The sequence below is a fragment of the Aricia agestis genome, chromosome 8, assembly GCF_905147365.1.
Source record: "Aricia agestis chromosome 8, ilAriAges1.1, whole genome shotgun sequence".
NCBI lineage: Eukaryota > Metazoa > Arthropoda > Insecta > Lepidoptera > Lycaenidae > Aricia > Aricia agestis.
Genome location: NC_056413.1, coordinates 2,947,069 through 2,972,886, shown reverse-complemented (window position 1 = coordinate 2,972,886; position 25,818 = coordinate 2,947,069). Strand labels below are relative to the sequence as shown.

At 39.4% G+C, this 25,818-nt stretch overlaps 1 protein-coding gene across 3 annotated transcripts in view; it reads right to left on the bottom strand.

The window, feature by feature from the left end:
• Positions 1–3,784: 3,784 nt before the first annotated feature.
• The window catches only part of LOC121730013 (maternal protein pumilio-like), a 103,386-nt gene continuing 81,352 nt past the window's right edge, over positions 3,785–25,818 (bottom strand). For 2 of the 3 annotated variants that reach the window (XM_042118818.1, XM_042118820.1), the window contains 6 exons: positions 21,759–21,939; positions 20,597–20,697; positions 7,519–7,711; positions 7,048–7,225; positions 5,992–6,150; positions 3,785–5,524 (listed from right to left, as the gene is read on the bottom strand). In XM_042118818.1, the coding sequence (XP_041974752.1) occupies positions 4,892–5,524; positions 5,992–6,150; positions 7,048–7,225; positions 7,519–7,711; positions 20,597–20,697; positions 21,759–21,939 (1,445 nt within the window). In that variant the 3' untranslated portion in view covers positions 3,785–4,891. The remainder of the gene's footprint in view (positions 5,525–5,991; positions 6,151–7,047; positions 7,226–7,518; positions 7,712–20,596; positions 20,698–21,758; positions 21,940–25,818) is intronic. The other variant, XM_042118819.1, reaches the window with a different exon arrangement.

Genomic DNA, 25,818 nt, shown 5'->3' with positions numbered 1-25,818 from the left:
AAAATGTGTTGTTTTTATGTATGCTACGTAATGTGTTATGTGACCCAAGAATCTATACTAATATTATAAAGCGGAAGAGTTTGTTTGTTTGTTTGAACGCGCTAATCTCAGGAACTACTGGTCCGATTTGAAAAATTATTTCAGTGTTAGATAGTCCATTTATCGAGGAAGGCTATAGGCTATAGTTTATCACGCTAAGACTAATAGGAGCGAAGAAATAGAGGAAAGTGTGGAAAAAACGGGGTGAAATTATTTGAAAGGGCTTATTTGAACGCGCTAATCTCAGGAACTACTAGTACACTATAAATAACGAGCAGAAGCTGCGCCAGTCGTCACACATGCGCTGTCAGCGCCTACGCGTCTGGCGCGAGCTTTTAAACAAAACTTCTGTATGATTTCATAAAAAGTGTCAACTTTCCCTTAAAAGGCCTTAAAAGGCCAAAAAAATTTTGTTGTCTCACGTCGACGTGCGCTAGCATTTTTTTCATAGCAGAATATTGTACTTATATATTAGGACAATAGAGCCGAATATACTGTAGTCGAAATTATGACGCGTCGCGGCGCTTTGATTCTGCGCCAGTGTAAGTGGGGCCTAAATGTCATCGCTGAGATGTTGCTACAAATGAAAATCACAACACAACCACGTCGACATTTTGTCGGTGCCAGCATGCAACTACAAAAAGCTGCAGCGACACTATTTACACGTATGACGTAACCTTTGCTTGACAGCATTTTGTCGTTGAGACGCGGACGGACGTGGTGTGCCCTGAATAATGGTGCACTTATACGGGCAACGAAAATTGCTCAACTCCAGTCAATTCTCGTCAACTTTGACGTCACGACTACATCAAGCAATTTGCGGCAACAAACAGCAAATTGCGCAATACAATATTGATTGATGTGGCCATCGAATATTTGAGCGATATGAAATAAATTGCTCCATATTGCTCCACTAATTGCTCCAGATCGCTCCATTCGTGTCGCCGAGCAATTATTGCCGTAATTATTGCCCGTGTAAGCGCTTTTTAAAGTTAATATACCTAGCGAAATAGAGAAACAAAGGCCTGAGCAAGCGAGATGTCACTAGCAATAACACTGCGTGGTAAAAAGAGACATGACAGCACATAGAAAAAAAGAAAGAAAGAAAAAAATTATTTTCACACATCTCTTTTTTTGACGTCCGGCAGTTATCAGCACGTTAACAATTTAATCTCATAGAATTCATGTTCAATCATGCTTGTTTATTGTATAACGTGGGCGGGAGCGCTGCTGGTAAAGGAGAACTGTCAAAAATGACGTTTTTGTATGATGGCAGCGTTAAGTATAGTTTTCACAGAGCCAATACTGGCTGCCAGTCTTATTGGCAGTCAGTACTGGCTCTGTGAAAACTATACTTAAGTTCCTTTTTTCGCCACGTTCATTTAAAGCTTTGTCGATTTGTACACATATTTTTACACACAAAATAATTTTATGGGTGTGCTTGTGGTACATTTCGTACGTTTGGCCCATTGACCTATGATTGGTTTGGCCTAAGGGCTGGTTTACACGTATTAAGTTGATAAGTAGTTAACTAAATTTTAAGTTATTTATTGCATGTAAACACAAAATTAAGTAGCAAGTTAAAATTTAGTTAAGTACTAAACAAGGAAATTAGAAATTTGACTATTTTCTATTATGCTGGCAGGCGGGGCTTGTCACTTGACACATTTCGGGCAGGCACTTCAAATTAAGTTACAATTTAGTTACTACTTATCTACTTAATACGTGTAAACCAGCCATTAGTCGCAGCTTCTTGCGCATATCAAAATAACATTGTCATGGCAATGCTTTGACGTGTAAACAAATAAAAACAGAGCTTTGTGGCGTTGCCATGACCCTACATGCGCAATAAAAAATTTAATGGCGCAATTTCAATGGTCCGCATGCGTGGTGCGGGGAAACGCATGCCACAGGGCCCGCATTCGGGGAACCCGGGTAAATCAACTTGACACAACTGTACACGCTCGTGATAAAAATTAATAACGACAATCATAATTATGATTGTCGTTATTAATTATAATTATTAATTAAGCGCTGCGGTCTAACGACGCGTGCGCCCGCGCCCGCCCGTGTTTTAGGCCGTGTTTCCACTGACGCGGAGAGGAGCTTAGCGGTGCCCGAATGGACCAATCGTGCTATTCCAGCGGAATGACAGCGAAGCGGAGATTTCGAGCATGATAATTGGTCAATTCGGCACCGCTAAGCTCCTCTCCGCTCCGCGTCAGTCGAAACGCGACCTTAGCGTTGGCCCGGGCCAGGCTACAACACATTTCTTTTCAAAGGTTGTTTTGGCGATACAACGCTGCAACGCAGTGTTATGGCCTGCCCTTAGCGTGCGCGCTTAACGATGCATAACACTGCGCAGACGCAGCGCATGGCAACAGAGTTATGTGGTTTATTTTTTACTTACTTAGCTGCACATGTACCGTATGTAATGCATAACCGTTTCCGTGCGGATGTCACCGATAGGCATCATGGGTAGCTTTTCTGTATGGCGGGTGACGCCCGAGAGGAGATAAAATGTTTACCTGTAAAACTATGATAAAATTACATTTTTCAGAGGTTTCCCCTCAATGAAAGTGGCTTTATTTGTCACGTATTTTACGTGTACAGTGTTAGTTTTAGGATATTGCATAAAAACTTACACTTCAAGAGTCCTAAACATTTTATAAATATATAACGCCAACACCAGCAAAATCTCACATCAACATAATTTATTCTTATAACTAACTAGCAGCCCGCCCCTGCTTCGCACGGGCATGAAACAAACATAATATTCTAAAGTTGGTGGTGTTATTAACCCGGCGAGAGTGTGGTAAGATGGTAGTCTTAGTGTCTACCCACTAAAAAATTGTGAGTGCTCCGCTGTCGAGTAAGAGTTTTCAATGCGAACTACCCTGCCAAAATGAACCTTTATTCAAATGGATGTATTTGGATAATCCACGAATAATAAAAACTAAGGAAACGTAACTCCTATACTTCAACCGTTTTGAATTTGGTTCCTTTTCGCACACTAAAATATGACAATAGCTATGAAACACTAACGCTCAAATTTACGAAAAAAGCCGATTACAATAATTATTGTCACTTGTATAATTACACAAAATTATGCATGTATTCGGGTCTCTTTTTGCATAAAGTATGCATGTATTCTGGTTTCTTTTTGTAGCTCGCGGAACAATTTTTTTGACGCAGTTACTCTTTCTTAGTTTTTATTATTCGTAGAATACATCATTTCCTTTTTTGATTTGATTTGTTGAATTCAGATATTTCATTCAAAAACTACCACTTAAACAACGTTTATTTGTTTATAGAATGCTATAAAAAGTAGATACGTTTTTTTGGCGTTATACATGACTAGCATGTAATATCCCGTTCTACAATAAAACGAAAATAAATTGATCAATATAGCCAAAGGTTTACAACACCTGATAAAAATAAGTTACTTACCTTCCATTTCTGTTTGTACACGTAAATAATCACTTTTAAATACTTGAAATGAACTATAATTCCGTTTACGTTCGCTTTTGGGTCGCTACTAAAAGAAAAACAATTGGAAACAGACGAAACAGCGATAAATGACAATCCCTGGCGGGTGGCGCCCGAGGGGAGATATCAAAGTTCCTGGCGGTAGGCGCCTCAGAGGAGATACGAAATATTTGTTCGCAGCCAGGTGCGTGAAATTGCCAAAAATGACACCGCACTGAATCGGATAATCTAATTATTGGGGTAATAAAACAACATATTCTTTGTAATATTATTACAGAAATGCTTTATTAATTAATGTCTAAATAGATGGATCATCATATAAATGTTATCTAGTACAACCTACAAGGCGGGACGGCCGGGGCCGCGGTCAGTCCGCCACGTCGGCTCGAGCCGCCCGCCGCCGCCCCGCCTTTTTCCATCACATACAGGTTTTACAAATCATTTTGTTAACATTTTTGTACAGCCATATACAATAATTTTATTTTCAATTACATCTAGACGTAAAAAATCTGAGGTGTCGTAGGAAACTACGCTTCCTAGAAAATTAATTACACAGGGGAATGAGCGGCTACGCTACGACGTGCGACCGGCAGGGCAGACCTCGGCCTACGACTATCAGTACGGGCTTCACATCCTCACTGACGCACACACACACCGCCCCGCCGCGGGGGCGCCGACTGAATAACTTAACTTACATTACATAAAAATATACAAAAAAAATATCTTTTTCACAAAATTAAATCGACAAACTATACAAGGCCGGCTCTTATTACATTATATTCGATGAGCGACGAACGCTACAGCCGGATTCAAACTTAAAACGAGAGCTCGACTCGAACACTACAAAATAACACAATTATAAACATAATCACGACTACCGTGCCGATCGTCTACGACTGCCCGCTGCTCGCCGCCATCACTGAAGATTCGAGGTCCCCTAGCCCAGCTAATGTTAATCTACAACGAGCTACATCACGGAACACCCGGCACGCCGCCGCGGCTTCCATTCGATTCATAAATTACACGAGAATGAGAGACGTTCAAATATTTATACATAAGATTCATACGAACAACGAATAATACTAGAACACTTAGAGCTAGAGGCGCGTCACGCGACAGACGCCCGGAGCGCGGCTCGCGGCGTGGACGCGGTCAACTATCTATCGTCTATCGGCTAGTTACGAGGTCGCGGAGACGGCCGGCGCGGCCCTCGTCTGTACATCGCTGCCGCCCTATGTACAGATCGCAGTCTATAGTTACAAATGTACAATCGCAATATTCACAAATTTATAATAGGCGGAGACGCCCGCGCCGCCGCGTCGGTCGCGTCGGTCGCGCCGCGGAGCGTAATACTGGGGCCCTACTACAGGCCCGGGTTGGGGGGCGGCGGGCCGATGGGGCCCAGCTCGGGCGCCTTCATGAAGAACTTCTCGAGCTTGGCGATGATGTGCTTGCCGTACGTATACTTGCGCAGCGAGCCGACGTGCGGGCGGATCTTGTGCATGAGCACCTTGCGCTGCGTGGGCTCGGCGACGTCGATCATCTTCTGCACGACGTAGTTGGCGTACTGATCCTTCATCATGACGTGCAGCGCGCTGTCGTTGAAGCCGCACAGCTCGTCGATGAGCAGCGCGCGCTCGGTGCGCGTGGCGTGCGACACGCACTTCTCCACCACATTGGAGGCGAACTTGTGCTGCGATAGCTGCAGCACCTTGCCGCGCACGCCCGCCACCAGCCGCGCGCGGTCCTCCGCCGCGCCGTGCTCCAGCACGTGCTGGACCACGTAGTTGCCGTACTGGTCCTGTATGAGCTGATCGGTGTGCGCGTGCAGCTCGGCGAGAACGGGCGCGGTCTGGTCGGGCGTGCAGTGCTCGAGGATGCGCTGTATGACACGGCAGCCGTACGGGTGCGTCGACAGCGCGTACACCTGACCCGCGAATGCGTTTATTATGAACTGCAGCGCCGCCGGCTCCACGCACTCGATGCACTTCTGCACCTGGAATTGCGAGACATACCACGTTGCATATAAAATAAATAACTTCCCTATATACATGACAATATTGTTTTATTATAGTATACGCGTCCTACGAAGAGTTGCGTGACAGATTACAAAACAATATTCAACAGTGTCAATCTCTATTGAAAACATCTTGCTCCAGCCTCCATTCTCCAAGCATCTGACATTTTGATATCATAAGCCCCGCGTTCCACTGGACGTTAAAAACGATCAAAACGCTCAAAATAGGAGGCATTTTGAGTGCTTTGAACGTTTTTAACGTCAAGTGGAACGCGGGGTAAGTGTGCTTATTTCAATTTTTTAATTTAAAATACCAGATAACAGTTTCATTTGTCATTAGTTTTATAATAACTATAGAATACATTTTTAATACAACATAATTTATTTCGTTTTGTTTGTTTATCGTTTGCACGTAGACGCGGACGATGGTCGATGAATGTACTCACCACATGGTTGCCGTTCTGGTCCTTGACGCACTTGAGGACGTGTCCGTCGAGCTCGCGCACCACCTCCTGCTGCTGCTCGGCGGGGATGGACTCCAGCGCCTTCTGTATCACGCGGCACCCGTACATCTGCAGCGCCAGCGCCAGCACGTGACCTCTCACCTGCACACACATCAAACCGTTACAGAAAGTCCACGCAGCGCATTGCGTCAGCGTTGCGTCGACGCAGCGATGCCGTTTGACGCATAGCTGGACACACGGGTGCTGCGTTATTACGAAGCAGTCTTAACGTCAACACCCCCTCCCGCTTCGTCTCGGGGGCTGCTGTCCGTCATGTGTGCGTTGAGACGACGCAGCGCGTCGTGTGAACACCTTGGTTATTTGTATGTAAAACAACGCAACGGCAGCGCTACGTCGACGCAACGCTGACGCAAATCGCCGTGTGGCTCTTACAGTCAAACGACTCGATAGTGAAAATACGTTCATAATAATAATAACTTTCATGAAATTTACGAATCAGGCTTTCTGCTCACTAGCTTATAAATGAATAATGATTGAGAATACCTGACACTTGAGTTTCTTTATGTGAACATATTTATTTGTTACTAGACTAGATGATGCCCGCAACTCCGTTGCGCCAAAATTAGTCGATCGCGCGGGAACCGTACATTTTTCCGGGATAAAAAGTATCCTATGTCCTTTCCCGGGACTCAAAGTATCTCCATGCCAAATTTCAGCAAAATCGGTTCAGCGGTTTGAGCGTGAAGAGGTAACAGACAGACAGACAGACAGACAGACAGACAGACAGACAGACAGACAGACAGACACACTTTCGCATTTATAATATTAGTAAGGATGAAATGATTTGATCATAATAATATGAATACAAATATTTTGATTGACATAATGTTGTTAATACAAAGGGCCTTAGTAATTATGGTTCTAATATTATATGCCGTCACAATGGCATGCGAATCAAATTTTCATCGGCAGTATCTGCAGCCGATACAAGAATATAACTCGAGACTTACAACTATAAATATATAGAAAAATTTATACCTGACATACCTTTTGTGCTAGGGTCGTCTTTTGCTCAGGTGTTCCAAACTCAAAGAATTTCTGTATAACGTAGTTGCCGAACACGTCCGTCATTAGACTGTACGCGGCGCCGATAATTTCATTGAATACCATCTGCTTCTCCTGAACTGTTGCTCTCTCCAGTTTCTGTTGGATGAATCTGAAAAATAATTCACAAACACTGTAAATGAAGATAGATTTCGATAACCTTTGTTGTCAAAATATTATTTAAACCACCTTACAAAAAAAAAATGTTACACCAATCACAACGCATAAAGCTTTTTCAAACTAATCAAACAAGGATAAAACAGCGTATTCTGTCAATATTTTTATTAGGGAATAAAATAAATAAAGGTCTCAAAATCACGGAAATCGTGTAACATACTTTTTGGATGGTCCCTATTCGTTTCACCTGGTCGCCGGTCATCTAGTTATCTAGGAGAGTGTATTCACCTGGAGCCGTGTTGGTCCTGCGAGAACTCGACGATGTGGTTGGCGAGGTCGCGCAGCTGGAGGTTGGGGAAGCGGTTGTTGCGGAAATCTTCTAGCAGGCGCGACCGCCCCGCAGCCGGCTTGTCGCCCGCCACCAGAGCGCCTACGCCGCCCACGCCCACGCCGACTCCGCCCACGCCGCTGCCCACCAGCTCTGTAACGGGAGACCATCGATTTCAGGACTACTAGACAATATACTACATAAAAAGCTGTCATAACAGAAACGTGGAACAGAACTTAATTAAAGTAATGTGAGTCAACACGGGAATATGTGCTTTACATCTTTAAGTAGCGTTTTGTATTTTAGACATCTGCGAATATGATTAGCGGTCTAAGTAAAGGAAGTGGTTGCAACCAAATAATGTAGGCATAAGGCAATAGCGAAAACACATATAAAGCAGCCTTTTAATTCGGTGTGCTTAGTTGTCTCATGTGACGTCTTACGGCCATTCCCAATATTTGATCTATCTCTGGTTTTGCCCTACTAGAGATAGGAATAGCTCACAATTGACGTAAAATATATGTCTCTAATGTCTAATGTGAGCTATTCCTATCTCTAGTAGGGCAAAACCAGAGATAGATCAAATATTGGGAACGGCCGTTAATAATAATCACACATGATACAATTTAATATACTAGAGATCGCCCAATGGTCGAAATTCGACCTTAGTTTCAACGACATGACTACTACCTATATTTTGTAAAAAATATTGACTTTATCATAAATTTTTTTCAACTTTTGTCTCTGGGACTTAGCTGATCTCAGACTGGCCGTGTAAGCATTGTCTAACAGTATCTTAGATTCAATAAAAAACTATAATCCATTTTCAATTTGTCAACTTGTTGTCAACATACTTCAACCATCAATAAAAGAGTATGATTCGTATGTATAGGCTTGTCACTCAAAAAATCTGTCATTTCTCATGTGTGTGTGTTGTAGTGTGTGTAATGTTTTATTTGTTACAAAAATGTATGATAAAAGCATAATTTCAAAATAATATTAGCTCGATGCACTCCTTCACCATATAAACTATAACTGTGCAAAATTTCATGCACCTACGTTTCCCCATTTTTCGTAAAAAGGGTTACAAAGTTTTTCGTTCGCGTATTAATATTATGATTCGTCTATGATTGCCTATTGATATAATAAATATCTAATAATAATAAAAGTAAAGTAAATGTCGAAAGTTTATATTTTTACTAGATGTCCCGCGCGGCTTCGCCCGCGTAAATTAGAAATTTTACAGAATCCGTAGGTACATTTTCCCATAAAAAATATTTCCCCCGTTTTTCCCACATTTTCCTGAGTTTCTTCTGTCGTATTAGTCTTAGAGTAATAATATAATATAACCTTCTCGATAAATGATGAGTCTTACTCGATAAATGATCTATCTAACACTGAGATAAGTTTTTAAATCGGACCTGTAGTTTCTGAGATTGACGCGTTCAAGCAAACATACTCTTCGGGTTTATAATATTAGGTAGATATAGATTTTTTTTAATTATCGCTTGACAAACTCGAGTCTCGATCTAAAAGACTATGAAATGGTATAATATGGTAGTGATGATGATGATGATGATGATGAAGAATGTAATTTGCATAGTAGCATATGCTTTCTGTTCTTAAAACAACGCCGAAACTCCCAAACTTGTATCTATAAAGAATCAGGAATTCTCTCAGCACCTTCCGAACCACGGTATACCAGGTATATCTCGGTGCAAAATCTTACTTGTTGGTAGCATATGCTTAGAATACTTCTCACGAAACCGAAGTCACCATATGTTTCCCTATAAGTTTTGAGGAGTTCCCTCGATTACTTATGGATCCTTCATCAGATCACCACTTTTCTGAATATAATACCAAATTGGGATGATACCCTATATACCAAAAGAAAAATTTTGAAAATCGGTTAACAAACGGCGGAGTAATCGTTGAATATAAGAAAACGAACATAACACCTCCCCCATTTTGAAAGTCGGTTAAAATTGTAGCCTATGTGTTATTTATTTAATATTTTAATCAGCACATGAATTGAATAACAATTTTTTTTTCAAATTAATCGTAGCACCATCTGTCAGGACAAACTAAAATTGAAATAGAATAATATTGAATGCGATGATAGCGCCGTCCGCCGGATCTAATGTAAAACATTCCAAAATCAACAACTCCTTATAAATAAGAAATTAATTGAAAAAACATTTTCCAGTAGACCAAACTGTAAATCTAAACCATTCTCGAATCTCCACGAACACACACAAAAAATTTCATCAAAATTGGTCCAGTCGTTTAGGAGGAGTTCAGTCACATACACACGCACACAAGAAATATATATATTAAGATAACCTTACATTTACAAGTAAAAATACGCATTAAAACTTAATGAAGCTCGTGTGATATACCGTAATTTTACGTTCGCTACAAGTTGACATCGAATTAAACCTGATGAGGCCTCCTTAAGTAATATGGGTTAACATAATGATTTGAACATGGTGACATAGTGAAAACTGCCTCCTCTTATATGATAAATGAAGAGAATCTATATTAACTGGTACTTTAGAAAAAGAAAATTATGTCAATTTGAATTATCTAGGGCAGCCATTTAATAATATAATTAACCTGTGTGAAAGTAATTAGTACTGAACATTATAATTCCGGTTCATTAAATTAGAAATACATTTTGTCCAATCTCCATGGAATACCAACATATTAATTTCAATATTAAAGTCAATGTCACCAAGAAAAAGAGGTTAATAGGTATATATATAATAAATTAAACGGAATAATTAACACGTCGTTAAGTGAATTAAGTTTGTCTAACGATTATTTAATTCATTTTAATGTACTTATTATGATTTTTGTCTAATTTTAAAACAGATGTGCCTAATTTAAATCACGCAAAGTAACACTAATAATAATTACTAAGGCCTAAGTCACAAGTTTCTGTTGCCATATTTGACTGATATATTCCATATCCATTATCCATATCTATTTACCTATACATATACCAGATACCTAAAATATTATGTCTCTCTGTTGCCTCATCACGTCCCGGGTAAGGACATAGGATACTTTTTACCCCGAAACAATGTTGGTTCCCGCGCGATAAACGAATTTAAATCTAGTAATTGTATATATTAGAAATGTTACAAGATAAAAATCCTTTTTAGGCCCGATTCGACCAAACTTGAAGTTACACGAGTATAACTATCATGAGAATAATTTTACTCCTTTAATTTACTCTAGGATATTATCGTTTGCATTTTACCAAGTTACTCAAAGAGCATGAAATAAAATGTCAATTATAGTTCACAATGACACCGACCGTGACAGTTAAACCCTGTTGTGCAACTATTCTCAGTTTAATATTTATTCCACCAAAATAGCCCGTGTAAATATTTACTCCCGTGTAATTACCTCATTCTTGGATTAGAAGTTGGAAAAACGCAAAACCAGCTTACTCTTAGATTAGGAGACAGTTATACTCGAGTAAAATTTTACTCCAGTTTGGTCGAATCCGCCCTTAATATACTTAAGCATAGGATTTTTAATGTCAAAGAAATCGGGGCTTTAGTCTTTAATGGTGTAGTAGGTGTAAACGCATGTAGGTTACTTTTACCCAAAAAAGTATTACTACCGTGGAATTAGGCTCTATCATAATTTATAATTTCTTATTGTAATGTACACTGATAAGTGATAACTCTTCAAGTCTCATATTCATGAGGACATTTAGAGCTACGACTACTTCTTCTAGTTGTAGCTGCGCTATTTCCATAATACTTAGTTACATAATACCTTGGTTTGTACGATTGAGTCAACACTAAGTACGAGTAAATTGAGCGGCGGCGTCGGTGCGGACTGCGGACTGCGGTGTAGATATTCAATAGACAATAAAACCAACGTCCGACAATATTTACTAATTTATGGATGCAAGTGTTCATATTTTGTACTAGCGAGTAGACACGGGTATCATGGACAGGGCGCCGGAGAAAACCTCGGTTTTTTTCTCATTTGATGACGCGAGTGGTGAAATATGGGAAGAGATATGCAGTACAAATCAAAACGATCTACAACTAAAAAAAACGTCCTACTTACGTACTACGTCACAAATGCAACACGCATGAGTCATGAGTCATGGCTCATGCGCGTTGCATTTCATCGTTGCGCCTGCGAAATCCTGTAAGTATGTGTTTTGGTCAAATTTCCAGGGGTAAACAACAAACTATTTTATTCAATGACTGGTGGACTTGCACTTGTCAATATTTAGTACTAGCAAGAAGCGTATGATGAAACGAACCTTATGCTCGATTTACACGGGTGACTAAAGCCGCACGATTTACGCCGCACGGCGAAAATCGACCGTCTAAAATATGGACAATTTGACTACGCCGCATGCGGCTAAAGTCGCAAGCCCCAAAGTCGTGCGGCCAATGACTAAAAAATCGACCGTGCAAACGCTCAGTCGCAAGCGATCGCTTGCTGCGAATACTGCTATCGACTGGTGACTTGCCGGGTGACTAAAATCGACCCGTTAGTCACCCGTGTAAATGGGGTGGCGATTCGACTTGGACAGGCGATTCGACTGGTGACTTGCCGGGTGACTAAAATCGACCCGTTAGTCACCCGTGTAAATCGACCATTACTCGAGCCAGTCCACAAATCTTTTGACGCATAGGCGGCCACACGGGTGCTGCGCCAGCACAGCGTTATTACGAAGCAGTCTTAGCGTCTCGGGGGCTGCTGTCCCTCATGTGTGCGTTGCGACGATGCAGCGCATAATATTTGCAAAAATTTATTCTGAATAAAAAAAATTTGAGTTTGAGCGCCGTGTGAACCTTGGTTATTTGTATGTAAAACAACGCAACGGCAGCGCTGCGTCGACGGTCGACGCAACGTGCCGTGTGGACTGGCTCTTATGTCACTGGAAAATACGTGAATCTAGTTAATGTGGTCGGAAACTAGAAACTCCCGTTTTATAGGGCACCAGATTCGACTACTCGCCGCTAATATTCCAATCATGCTCGTATCGCAACTCTCAGACGCGACGTAAGGACAGCATCGCTAATTCTCCCACTAAAATTGCGATTGTATTTGGAAATGTTTCTAGTCTTCGACAAAAGAGCTCAAATAAAGTTACCCCTATAAATATTTTAAGAACCAAGAATGACATAAAATATCTACTTTTACACTTCGGATTTTTTTTAATTCGCTGGAAGATTAGAAAACATTTTTATGCAGTCGTCGAATGTACATTGTAGGTACATGTTGATTTATATGAAACCACACATTTTATAACTAAACTTTAGGACGTGGATGAAATCGAGCCAGGTTTTGAATATTACATTTCAGATTTCGCACTAAAATAAAAGCAACATTCACATTGTGCCGACTACAATAGAAACTTTCGTGTATCCAAATACATGTAGACAATATGACGTGTTTATTTTACTCCAGCGGCTGGCTATACAATTTTAATGTTAACGTAGTTAATTGCTCTTATGCTATAATGCAACATAATAAACCTAATTAACAGTAAAGTATAGTTTATACAGAGCCAATAATCTTGGCGCCAGTCCTGCAGAAGCCAGTACTGGCCTGGCCTGGCCCCTTTTGTTTAGACAAAGCCATCGCATTCACGAATTTTTCTTCGCGTGTGCACACGTTTGTAGATAAAAAAAAATAATTCGCGGCAAAGTATGTTGGAAAAAAATGTTTAAGGCAAATCTCTATGAGAAGAGTTAATTGCAATATTAGAAAAAAAAATGAAACTACTTTGGATAAGACAATGGTTAAGTGATAGGCCCTTAAGTGGAGCTTCTGCCTTGTTGCTGAATCAACTAAGATTAGAAGATACTTTTGAGTTGATCCTACACGAATTGATCGAGTGCCGAAGAGCGCATTTGTCTATTTTTTTTTCCGTCTCAACGCTTATCTCACAAGCATTCGTGCTCTCTATAAAGTTGTATAAATTTTTAAGTACCCTCTTCGTTTAATTTCCTCGGCATTTTGTCGCAGAAATTTCGAATAGATATACACCGTATAAACGTTCGCCAGTGACTGGCGAGATGCGTCTACACATGTCCGCAACGGTGGCGCGGGGGTCAAGGGGTATGCGGGCGGAGATCACTGGCTAGAAAAGTAGACAATCGCTCTATTCTCGCCAGTGTTGGCAGTCAGCGTTGGCCTGGCTTGAAAAATTGTTCCCACGCGGCATAATATACCAAGCCAACACTGGCTGCCAGCCTTATTGGCAGCCAGTCTTGACTGTGTATAAACTATACTTAACATAAATGATAAAAATCAATTCAAAGATAACAAATAACTGGACAGTGCGATTTTTGTGACACGACTCACAGATTGAAAAACTTTGGTGTAAGTAAACAATTATGTTTCTTTTGTAGACTGACAAACAAAATGATCGAGTGAGGCACTACTAATATTTCCAAAACGAGTCAAGAAATAATAAAATACATTGAAATTAAGCTACATTGATATAGCCCAGCGTTCTGAGGTACAGCAAATACGATGAAACTATCAGCATAAGATATTTAGCCCCGATTTTCCTACCAAAATAAACTTCCGCGACCTGACCCCTGGGCAAAATATATCCCCTGATGATGCAAGACGCCGATGTGACCGTGATCGAAAAAATGGCGTGATGAACTTAGCACATACATGCCAGGTTGACCTACGGTGGCGTTAGAGCTAGATGAGTGGGAAAACTTCGGGGAGGCCTTTGTCCAGAAGTTGAACAGCATAGGCTCTTATAAAAAGTTTTCCTACCAGAAATAGAAACATCTTTGACGTCAGGATAATACCCTCTATAAACATTTATTTTTATTACAAACGCGAGGTGCGATAAATTTACAAATTGGGTATAATAAACAGGTGAGTCCATTTAAAACGTCGGACAGATTCTTGGCGTTTCTTCTGTGTCGTTACGCGAGTGACGGGTTGTTAGCTTTTCTAAAGTGCATCAAATGAATACATCACGATTCACGGTTGAGCGTAATATATCAAGCTATTGAGTTTCATAATAATTATTTTTAGTGCAAACGAAGTTAAGAGGTAACAACAGAGTGGTCGCACCCACCGATTACTACATTCGCTAAATGCACCTTTTAAACGTAAGTAATTATGAGTCAGATCAGAGGGCGTCAATTCGCAATAATAGATTATAATTTATGCCAGCAACACTGCTGAATTATGTAGCTTCGAGATTTATCTGCTCACTGCTTAGTAATGTGTTCACCGTTCACAGAATACCTCTCCTTTGTATGTTCCAATAGCATTTCTTATTTTTTATTATACTTTTCATCCAAATTACCACTCCAAATACAAAGTATTTAATTTTATAAAGCAGAAGACTGTTTTAAATCGTTCGTCTAACTAGTGATTCGGATTGAGATTTATTTTTGTGTTGGATAGACAAACTGCACCAAAATCAGTAGAAAAAATGGAGAAAGATATTCGCCTTTATTATGTGTTGACGCGGACGAATTCGCTTGCAGACATCTCTCTGAAGGCGCACTCGGTTAACGTATGTTTGTTTTAAATATAATGTTGTGTATAGTTTATACATTTCCCAGTAATTTGCCGTACACGGTACATATTACACGGGTGGTAATTACTCTCGCAACATCGCACATCGCTCTCTTTGACTATTGTGCTGCTGACAGCGCTGACGGGTACGGATTGACGATAAAAATAATTACGTGTTAAAAAAGAGACTATATTAAGAGGGCGACTAACCCCAAAAATCAAACATCGTCCTTCTCGCTTCACACTCACGCCCGTCTTTCATATGCCAGGTGAAAAAGAACGACGCGGATTCATCGTCAAATTAGTTTTTTCTCAATAACTCGATAAATATACAACATTTAAATAATCCGCTAGGTCGATCTCTCAGTGATAGAATTTTACTCAACGTGTTAAAATGTTACTTTCTTCAATGCACGGTTATGGCAGTAAATGAAAAATTCGTGAAAATTAAATGCATCTTTGTGATTTTTTTCTATCGCGAAAATTTTAAGATATCGTGTTTTTGCTCAGATTTGCGAATTGCGAATTCTCGGAAATATAATGTAGTATCTATTTTAGAAAATGAAACAATTCGGGGCTTATTTTCAAGTATAAAAATGAATTATAAAATTGACACTTTAGGGTTAGTCGCCCCCTTAATATATTTTGCTACGTAATAAATATCCATTAAGTAGTGCATGAGCGCACAGCGAGTAAAATTCATAGAGTAGCCCGAAATAATGTAAAACACGCAAGTTTCTTAGAAAATAACACACAATATTGTCCAAGTCTTTAATAATTTAAAAAGACCGACATCTGAAATCAATAGATGATTTGGTAGAATTATTCCTCGGCTCTTACAAATCTATGCTGTTACGGACTAACCACTTACTTAACAGAGCACATAATACACATTCTGATGCATTTTGCTCTAGTCTGCTCTAGTCTAACAGATGATTCTCGATGTAGGGCTAATTCATCTGTTGTGAGTCGAACAATTTAATGAGATAATGAAAACTAGGATACAAAGTTATCAATTTTGCTTTTAGGGGCAATTTCACCAAAGAAATGGAACACGTTCAATGCACACTGAACCGGTTTAAAAACGTATAAACGCGATTATAACATTGAATTGGATTTCATCAACATAAACTGAATGCGTTCACAGCAAATTCGAGTTTTATCTTCAGCCTACCTAGCATACGCCAACGAGATATCTCACTCTACATATTTTCTCGGTGTTTGATGGTTTGTCTCTTCATCTCTATTCACCCTAGCATGACAAACATTTTTTCTCGCGTAGATCTATCATCGAAATAACACATTTTTATAGAGTTTGGTCGAGATAATGTCGAGATTTTGACATTATGAGACGAGTCAAAATTTAATCATCTCGAGAGTGAGATATCTCGTTGGCGTATGCTAGGTAGGCTGAACGCCCAAAGTCCGAAGTTTAACGTCATAAAACCCGTTCAAGCCCTGTCTTGGCGGAACGAAAAACATAGACAAAAGAAATGTCAAGATGGCAGTTTTGACACATGCGTTTGTTAGTTTATGTATTGTTTCTTGATACTTTGATATTTTGTGTTAAATTAACCTTGAAAAGGCTTTAAAATTATGAAAACATAAAATAATTGCGTGACGTCACGTAAACTCAGATTTAATAATCGCGATCAAAAGAAGTTTGTTAAATCCAATCGAAACAAAACTATATTTACGTCGCAGCATGAACGCGTTCAATGGGAACTAAGTTTTATAAAACTAAGTTTTATGTGTGTTTGGTGAAATCCCACCTTAGAGACGGAGCCATAGTTTTGAAATTTGAATAAGCAAAATAATATGCCAATAATAGTCCTATATAGGTGGTATTAATTCTCCTATTAGCCCAGAACTCTAGGCGTCAACGCAAAATACTCCTAAGGCTGCGTTTCCACCAGGGCTGAGCGGAGCTGTGTTGCGAGGAATGTGTTTATGAAAAAAAAAATATCCACAGCCGAATATAAATAACCTCCTTCGTTTTTTGGAAATCGGTTAAAAAAACAATAGAATCGCTTCATTGACATGACATCGCTCAGCTCTGGTGGAAACGCAGCCTAATACTTCTAACGAGCGAATATCAGCTAATACATAATTGATAATGTATTTTGTAATAAACAATATACAACAGTAATGAGCAAGTTAGGTAACTGTTGTTGTAATGAAGCATCTGTGTAAATTATGTTCCCGAGACGTTAGTAACGGTTAATACAGCGCGCGTCAAATGCCACGCGTATCTAAATTCTAACGACATAAGTGAGATTAAAAACTTACACCAAATTATACTATAGTGAGCCATAGTCTATTCGCGTTAAGAAGATAGTAAATCATTAACTTAGTTACCAATAAAGCTCAACTATTCTTCGATCTTATAATTTACCAATAAGAAGGTAGAGCAGATTATAACTACATATTTTATTATGTACTAGATGTCCCGCGCGGCTTCGCCCGCGTAAATTAGGAATTTTACGGAAACCGTACATTTTCCCATAAAAATAGCTCTTATGTCCCTACTCCCTTCACTTGGTCTACTCTATATCTGTGCCAAATATTGCCATAAAAATTGCTCCAGTAGTTCGTAATTTCTAATATTTCCCCCGTTTTTCCCACATTTTCCTGAGTTTCTTCGGTCGTATTAGTCTTAGCCTATAGTCTTAGTTCTTACTCGATAAATGAGCTATCTAACACTGAAATAAGTTTTTAAATCGGATCTGTAGTTCCTCCGATTCCGTTCAAGCAAACATACTCTTCAGGTTTATAATATTAGGTAGGTATAGATTTTTTTAAATTATCGCTTGACAAACTCGAGTCTCGATCTAAAAGACTATGAAAAGTACTTACTTACCAATAACATGGTATAATATGGTAGTGATGATGATGACGATGTTGATGATGAATGTAATTTGCATAGAAGCATATGCTTTCCGTTCTTAAAACAACGCCGAAACTCCCAAACTTGTATCTATAAAGAATCAGGAGTTCTCTCAGCACCTTCCGAACCACGGTATACCAGGTATACCTCGGTTCAAAATCTTACTTGTTGGTAGCATATGCTTAGAATACTTCTCACGAAACCGAAGTCACCACATATTTCCCTATAATTTTTGAGGAGTTCCCTCGTTTACTTATGGATCCTTCATCAGATCACCACTTTTGTAAATATAATACCGAATTGGGATGATACCCTATATTTATGATGATACCCAAAAGAAAAATTTTGAAAATCGGTTAACAAACGACGGAGTAATCGTTGAACATAAGAAAACGAACATAACACCTCCCCCATTTTGAAAGTCGGTTAAAATTGTAGCCTATGTTAATATGATGTTTAAGCTATATTATTGTAAAGTTTCATTAAAATCCGTTCAGTAGTTTTTGCGTGAAAGAGTAACAAACATCCATACATCTACATATACATCCATGCATCTATACATCTGTGGGATAATGCGTGGCGACGCTAAAGGAAGATCTTCCGACCGAGCGAGGTGTTATGCTCGGTCAGGCCGAAGCCCACGTGATACATTTCAGCTGTCGTATATATACCGACGCGCTCAGAAAACTTCGATAGCGCGATGCAGGAATATTAGGCGATTTGTGGGTACCGCCACACATCCAAAATTTTTCTCACCTTTTAAACCTTCCCTAGACCTCCACGAATAATTCAAGACCAAGATAAGATAAATCCGTTCAGCCGTTCTCGAGTTTTAGCGAGACTAACGAACAGCAATTGATTTTTATATATATAGATAAAGGGGTACGAAGATTTTGGCCGCCCTACTGTCCGCTAAATGTGTTTTTTCGCGTTCACGAATATTTTTTTCAAAAAATGGATAGCTAACATCAATACAAACAAAAAATAATCTTAGATAATACCACATAAAGTGTCACGTTTCGAAGATATGAGCTGCCGCTGCTGAAAATATTCGTGAACGCGAAAAAACACATTTAGCGGACAGTAGGTCGGTCAGGCTCCATACAAAAATCTTCATACCCCTTTCGGTCGTCGGATTAGAGACATTCTTACTAGCAGTGCACGAGAGAAAGGGACAATATCCTTGTACAAAAATTTTCTCCATCCGCCCACTCAACAAAACCTTTCGGCCCTCCATTGTTGTTGACGTCGCCCTCTCTCAACGCGAATAGACTATAGCGGTAAACTTATTTCTAGTCAATGTACATTCTTTATACCACCCACAGTATTATAATTATTATTATCATGCGGTCCCTGACCATCAGACCGGCCATAATAAGCCGCGAGTTATCAAAACGCTAATTAAAAGTTTGTAAAGCTTGTTAGATAAGCACGAGAGCGGAGTTAAAATGTGATTAATCGTGCACAGTTTAGTGGCACACGGTGGAATATATTATGAGTTCTGTACCTCAGATGTATACAACAGTAAGTCTACTTTTATGAAAAAGGTTTTTTGGATCTAAAAGGGCAAAAATGAATTTAACATAACGGTATGAGACATTGACAACCGCACGGAGAGATGTTTAATGATTACATAGTACAGTTTGGGAGCCAAAGTGATAATGCGCATAGAAATTTTCGTAATTTTTCGGAATGAATTTGATCATATTTCCCGAGCGTCGGAAGACGTTGCTGCAAGCGCTGTTTTAAACTTAATTTTAAGAAAAGCAGCGCTTTGCAGCGACGTAGAGGCGCCTGACGTTGCTTGAACGTTACCATGGCAACGCCTTGATGGCTTCCCGGTGAGTTATAGCACTTATTGACGGACCGGCAACAGCGGACAACCACCGGCTATATGATATTTACTTCTATTTCCTTTGAACAAGGTGCAAAATGCAAGTACAATGTTTGGGGCTCCTACGTTTCATAGATTCGGGTGTTTTCGTGATTACGACAATAAGCGAAGATTTGCATGCGCATTATTAATTTGGGAGTAGGTACTGTACATAACTTTAATTTCATGAAGAGTTTGGCCGAAAATTGATGGAGTTTATGTTAAAAAATTCATTAATTTGAAGTATTCATTCAAATGTAACTTTCTATGTGGCCGTAAGCCCGCCCTGTAACATCGATAGAGAGAGAGAGCCATGATTATTACAATATGACATTATATCCACAGCTCAGAATATATGGCCACATTATGCCTCTCCTGTTTTGCATTTTGGCATTACATTGTTGACTTCTGAGGTACAGAGTAAATGGCTACCTCCGCACCTCCACATAGGGTTGCCAGGTCGCCAAACACAGTAGCCGGACAAACCGACCGACCGGATGTCCTTCTATTGAGGACTTTGCATCTTAACTCTCCGTATAATATTAGCTATTAGATGAATAATTTGTATCTTCTAACTTTTGTTGGATTTTCATATCAATTAGATGCAAAGCTCTACAAGCGGGCATTGGTATTTAGGCCGGAAACGTAATCAGAAAGCCTGAGTGTGTCCGGCATTATCCGGAGGCCTGGCAAGTCAGAAGCCCCGCGATAGTGAACATCGATCTAGCGCCGTACCAACCTGAGATGGTGCCGACTCCGCTAAGTTTGCTCAATAGCGAAGATGACGATCCGAACATGCCGCCGTTGGTTGTGAGACCTTGCGCTAAACTGCTAACGGCTCTGCAACGTAAACAAACAGCTCTTCAGAACGCGGCCAGGCACGTCGCGCTATAAAACACGTCGCACAGTGGAGCATGCACTATCGTCAAAATTTACACTACTGTATGTAATAATATCAATGTACAGAATGTAACACAAGCTATGTACAACGAAAATTAAACGGCCCAACACTACTCGAACGATGCAAAAATCTTTTATAAGATGGAGGACAGTTCAGACTGTTTGCTAAGCGATCGAACGTATGTACTGTGTAAACGTGTGGCTTTACAATTTACAAGTTTTACTTAATAGTAGTCGATTAAACATTATTAATATTTGCAAGCGGATGTGTCCGTGTGCTGAAATGTGAAAATATTGTGGATGTGTGTAGACTGTAGACGGAACTCTCGTTTAAAGTAACAAAGAAAATAGCAATTTAAAAAGTTATAAACGCGCTTCAAGAAAGAATTGTAGGAGTGAAAAACGATCGTAGTCATTCCGCAATCGTTTATGCCTCAGTGCAAGGAATAGAATTAGAATATTAAACGTAAACAGATTGCACTAAGTCACGAGCCTTGTGTTGGTCGTTTTCGTATTTTATTCATTTGAACAAACCTACATACATAAATAACTAGGGAGGTTATTTCACTAGATTTCACAACCCTTCCAAACGAAACTGAACCCTTCATGCGGCAATTAGATAAGAAGTTTAGCCCTGCGCCAAGGTACAGAATTTGTCTATTTGACTGTTAAGTCTGATGTTTTTGTCCCGTAAGTTTTCGGATTATGAAAGATACTGAAGTAACTATTCATAGAAGAAGCTCAAACCGGAAAAGCCGAAAGTTCAGAAAACTTTTACCAGAAAGTAACAAGATTCAAGTCTATCGAGTCTTTAGAAAGTAATGTATATTTGAGGAGGAGCGACTTTGCAACAATAACATGCTCCTGGATAGGATCGAATCGGCACTAGATAAGGCATTAGGTACTGTAAGTCCGTAACCAGTGAAGCGTTCAGTTTCGTCTGTCGCTATTGTGTGGTGTGGTGTGTGATGTCGTGGCCTGGTGTGGTGTGGGGTAGGCACCTGAACTTGGCTGTCTCGGCGCCGGGCGCGGCCGACACGGGGCGCAGGCCGACGGGCCCGAGCGCGGCGCCGAGCGGCGGCGACAGCGGCGAGGGTCCCCACTTGCGCGCGTACTCCTGCAGGGCGGCCGCGGGCCCGCCGCCGAACTCGAGCGAGTCTCGCCTGCCCGCCAGCGCCGCGCCTGCAACACTCCGCGCTCTACTCACCGGCCACCGCTCGCAGCCGCCCGCGCCCGCTCCACCTTCCGTTCTGTACACGAGCTATGTACAAACTCCATCGGGGGCGGCCTTCTGCGAGGCTCTACGAGCTAGCGAAGGCCGCCCCCGATTGCGTATGTATTTACAGATGAAGGAGGCACAGTACGAGTCGAATTTCGATGGAAACTTAAAACTCTATTATTATTGTATTGTGCGAATTATTCAGGCATACCTCTACAAATACACATTCATCGTTTACTTTAAGCGGAATATAATACAGGAATGATAGTAGCACGTAAATTAGTGAAGTTTTATAGGTTACATGAAGCTGCTGTTATATTATATTGTGATTTGTGAGTGAACATTGCCGCGGTGTCGGTGTAGCAGAACCGGCGTCGTTCCTACGTCACACGATCTAACAATATTGTCTCGCAGAAACTTTATGTAAATAAGAGGAATTGAGTAATCTCCAGCCTCGGACGCGATCGGCGTTTAGATTTATATCTCTATTACGTCAACACAAAAAAGTCTCGTCGGTATAATCGTTCTGACCCGAGAATGAATGTCAAAAGGGTATAATATCTACATACCAAAACAATCATGTCATAGAATAGAACTAGAAAAAACGATATGCACCGACAGAATATCAAATAACAGTTTCTAACTTTGTTCGTTTACGTGTAAGACTGGAATTGGAGAGCACTTATATATGTATGTATATTGAATGTGGGCAAAGTGAAAGAAGTACGGCAGTATAGAAGCGAGTCTCTACTTTCTATCCCTACGGGGATCGGGCTGTACTGTAAAATACTGTAGACTGTAGGTGTGACTAACATTCGCTTACCGGTCATCGGATACAATCAAAGGAGTAAATGTAAATGCAAAATAATATATTATAGTAATTGTAAGCTCTAATTAAGAAAGCTTGCACCGAACCAACTTTTTCTAATAAACATTAAAATTCATAATACATAGTAACTTGGTCTGATGCATTACTAAACCTTGTCTTTCAAGGTCTAGTTCCCGTTTGATATTTTGTATATCCAATATAAAAAATTCTAGTATACACGAGGAATATAAATATATACACATAAAATATAAAGATGAATAATATTATACATAGTAAAATCATTAAAAAACAATTATACCTAACATAATATCCAAGCGATGTCTATTAAAATCAACATATAAAACTATCTAGACAGAAGTTGCAATATAATATTATAATTAACGAGGTAGTAAGAGCCAATCGAGGAAAGGGCATTGATTACAAAACACTAAACGTCAATGCAATGTCTGTATAGAAAATTATGAACAATACAACAAATGAGTCCGCCTTGAAACGGGTCACGATTATTGTTCGATCACTATTCTGCTGAGGTGGATCTTATTCAGGGACTACGTTGATGAGCTGTCAATCTTCATAGTACAGTCAGCAGTCGTGCTGTACATTTTTTGTCAATAATACGAGAACGCATAAGCAATTCAAAACCAATTTATACGTAATGTGGCCCAAAAGATCTTCCGTTATTGCACACTAAAAGGGAGACATTAAAATTGGATGTATTATGATAATATCTATTGATGCTTCCACTCTATCAATCTGGCTTCGAGGTGGGTTCTCAATGAACTTATGAATTATAATTAATGATTTTATTCTATACGCATAATATTTAGGATTATTTCTATTTTATACACATATCTAATATCAGTAATATCTAAAAATATTAAACACTTTTGTAAGTTCGGGATTCGAACCCGCGCCGACTCACTCGCTACTAAGCCACGGAGGTCATTTTTTGCTTTAATTGAAATCTGAACACAGTAACTGTATATTGATATTGCGTAACTTGATAAACACGACAATTTTGAACGTTTTATGTTTTATTAGTAAATAAATATTGCCCTTTTCTTGTTTGACTGCTATTTACGAAATGAGTAAGAATCTAAATAATAATTTTCAACAAGTAAGTGTTGTATTTAAACTAAGGTCTACTACAATATTTTGTATTTTTCATAATTAATTACACGAAGTACATGTTACAATAACTTGTTTTCTAATATTTGACTATACGGCTATAACTGTTCAAACTTGAAATTCCCAGCAAAGTATGTATTGGCATTTAAAAAAAAAATATCCGTTTCGTATGCAATGGCGACGTCTCGCCTGGGGGCAGACTCTGTTATCGTTTAGTTAAAATACTCTGTTCTATACGTTATACGCACAAAAGTTTATTTATACTAAAGAACGTAAATTACGCGTCTGGTCCAAAAACCCGTTTTTTCGCGGACACTATGAGTAAACTTAACAAGGTTATAATTTTCTAAGTTGTCAACTACTAAGCGATTGTCCAATACCAATTTTTAATACATTTTAAACCTGACTGTTATTCAAAATTGTCTTTGACATAATATAATATAAGTAAATTATAATAGCTTTTCTTTGGGCTTGTAGGGGATAACAATTGACATGTATTGGATTTTAAAGATTCAACACACACGTCTCTAAATAAGATCATAATGACTAACTCATTTATTATTATTTAAAGACTACAAAAGGAACCTTGTATTAACATTCAACATCCTTATTTTGTTTTATTGAAATTGTAAAACAATCTATTAGAAATTTTATTTTTCTCATTTTACAAAACTGGTACGAATGACCATCAATATGCGATTTGGCTACACAAACCCGTTTTAGTAGAAAATATATACAAAAAACTGCTTTTCGGATTCATACATTTGCAAACTGACCTTAGGATCGTCACTATCACGGATTTTTATGACCAATCCAAAACCTCCTATAGGTATACATATAACTGCAGGTTATATGTATACCTATATTTAAAAATATAGTTAGCTCGTATACCTGCCAGCTTCTTTTATAATTAACCGTACAAACAGCGCATCTAATTAAGCGACGGAATTAATGTTTCTCTAAATCGTAGAAAATTATTTTTTGGTCGTATATAGATAAATAGAAAGAATTTAGTTGGCGATATTTGAAAACGCGTACTACCAATTGAGACTAAGCTTTCAGAATTTCGAGATTAATGCTTTGTATTTAATAATTTAGATTGCAATCCGGAAAACCGGAAATTCGCCGGATCCGGTATAGTTTTACGGTTACCGGATCCGGTGCTAGTAATTTGTAGCAAACTGATATGGTTGTTGCATGAAAAAGGTGCTTCAAATACGTAATACGTAATGGTGTTTAAGCTTTATCTTGTTTTTTATGATATATTTTGCTGACAATATAGCGAATTAGTAAACTAGTGTCTTAATAGAAGCTGTAAGGGCCTTTCAGCCATAAGCAGCTTTATTAGAAGTAGTTTACCAGGTGACGCTTTGGTGGTCACCATTTGGTTGGTTCCTCCTCCTCTCGTCGTGTCCCTCATTGCTGAGGGTCGTGATTCCCCTTTATGAGTTTAGAGGTGACCACATTACGCCATCGTCATGAAGGCCGGTGTCTAGCGTAGTGGGCACTTGGTCAGACCGTCTGATAGGGCTTCTGCCTCTTGAACGGCGACCGTCAACTTTGCTTTGTTTTAAATTATAAGTAACAAATCGTTAATAGAAACATCAACTCGCTATTAACTACAGCTAAGTCTTAATTATTTTCTTGATGTCTATTGTCTATAATTCTTTGCATTGATTTGGGTCAAAACTAAATTTTGTATAATATTTATGATTTATTTTTACGAACAACCCACATAATATATAAGTTTAATGACACTTGAATAACTCAATTATTTTCAACTAATAGAGCGTTTGTGGCCTAGTGGGTAGACGTATGATTCGCACTCGAGAGGGTGCTGATTCGATCCCGGGTGGAGGCGTGAACTAATGAGACATTTTCAGAT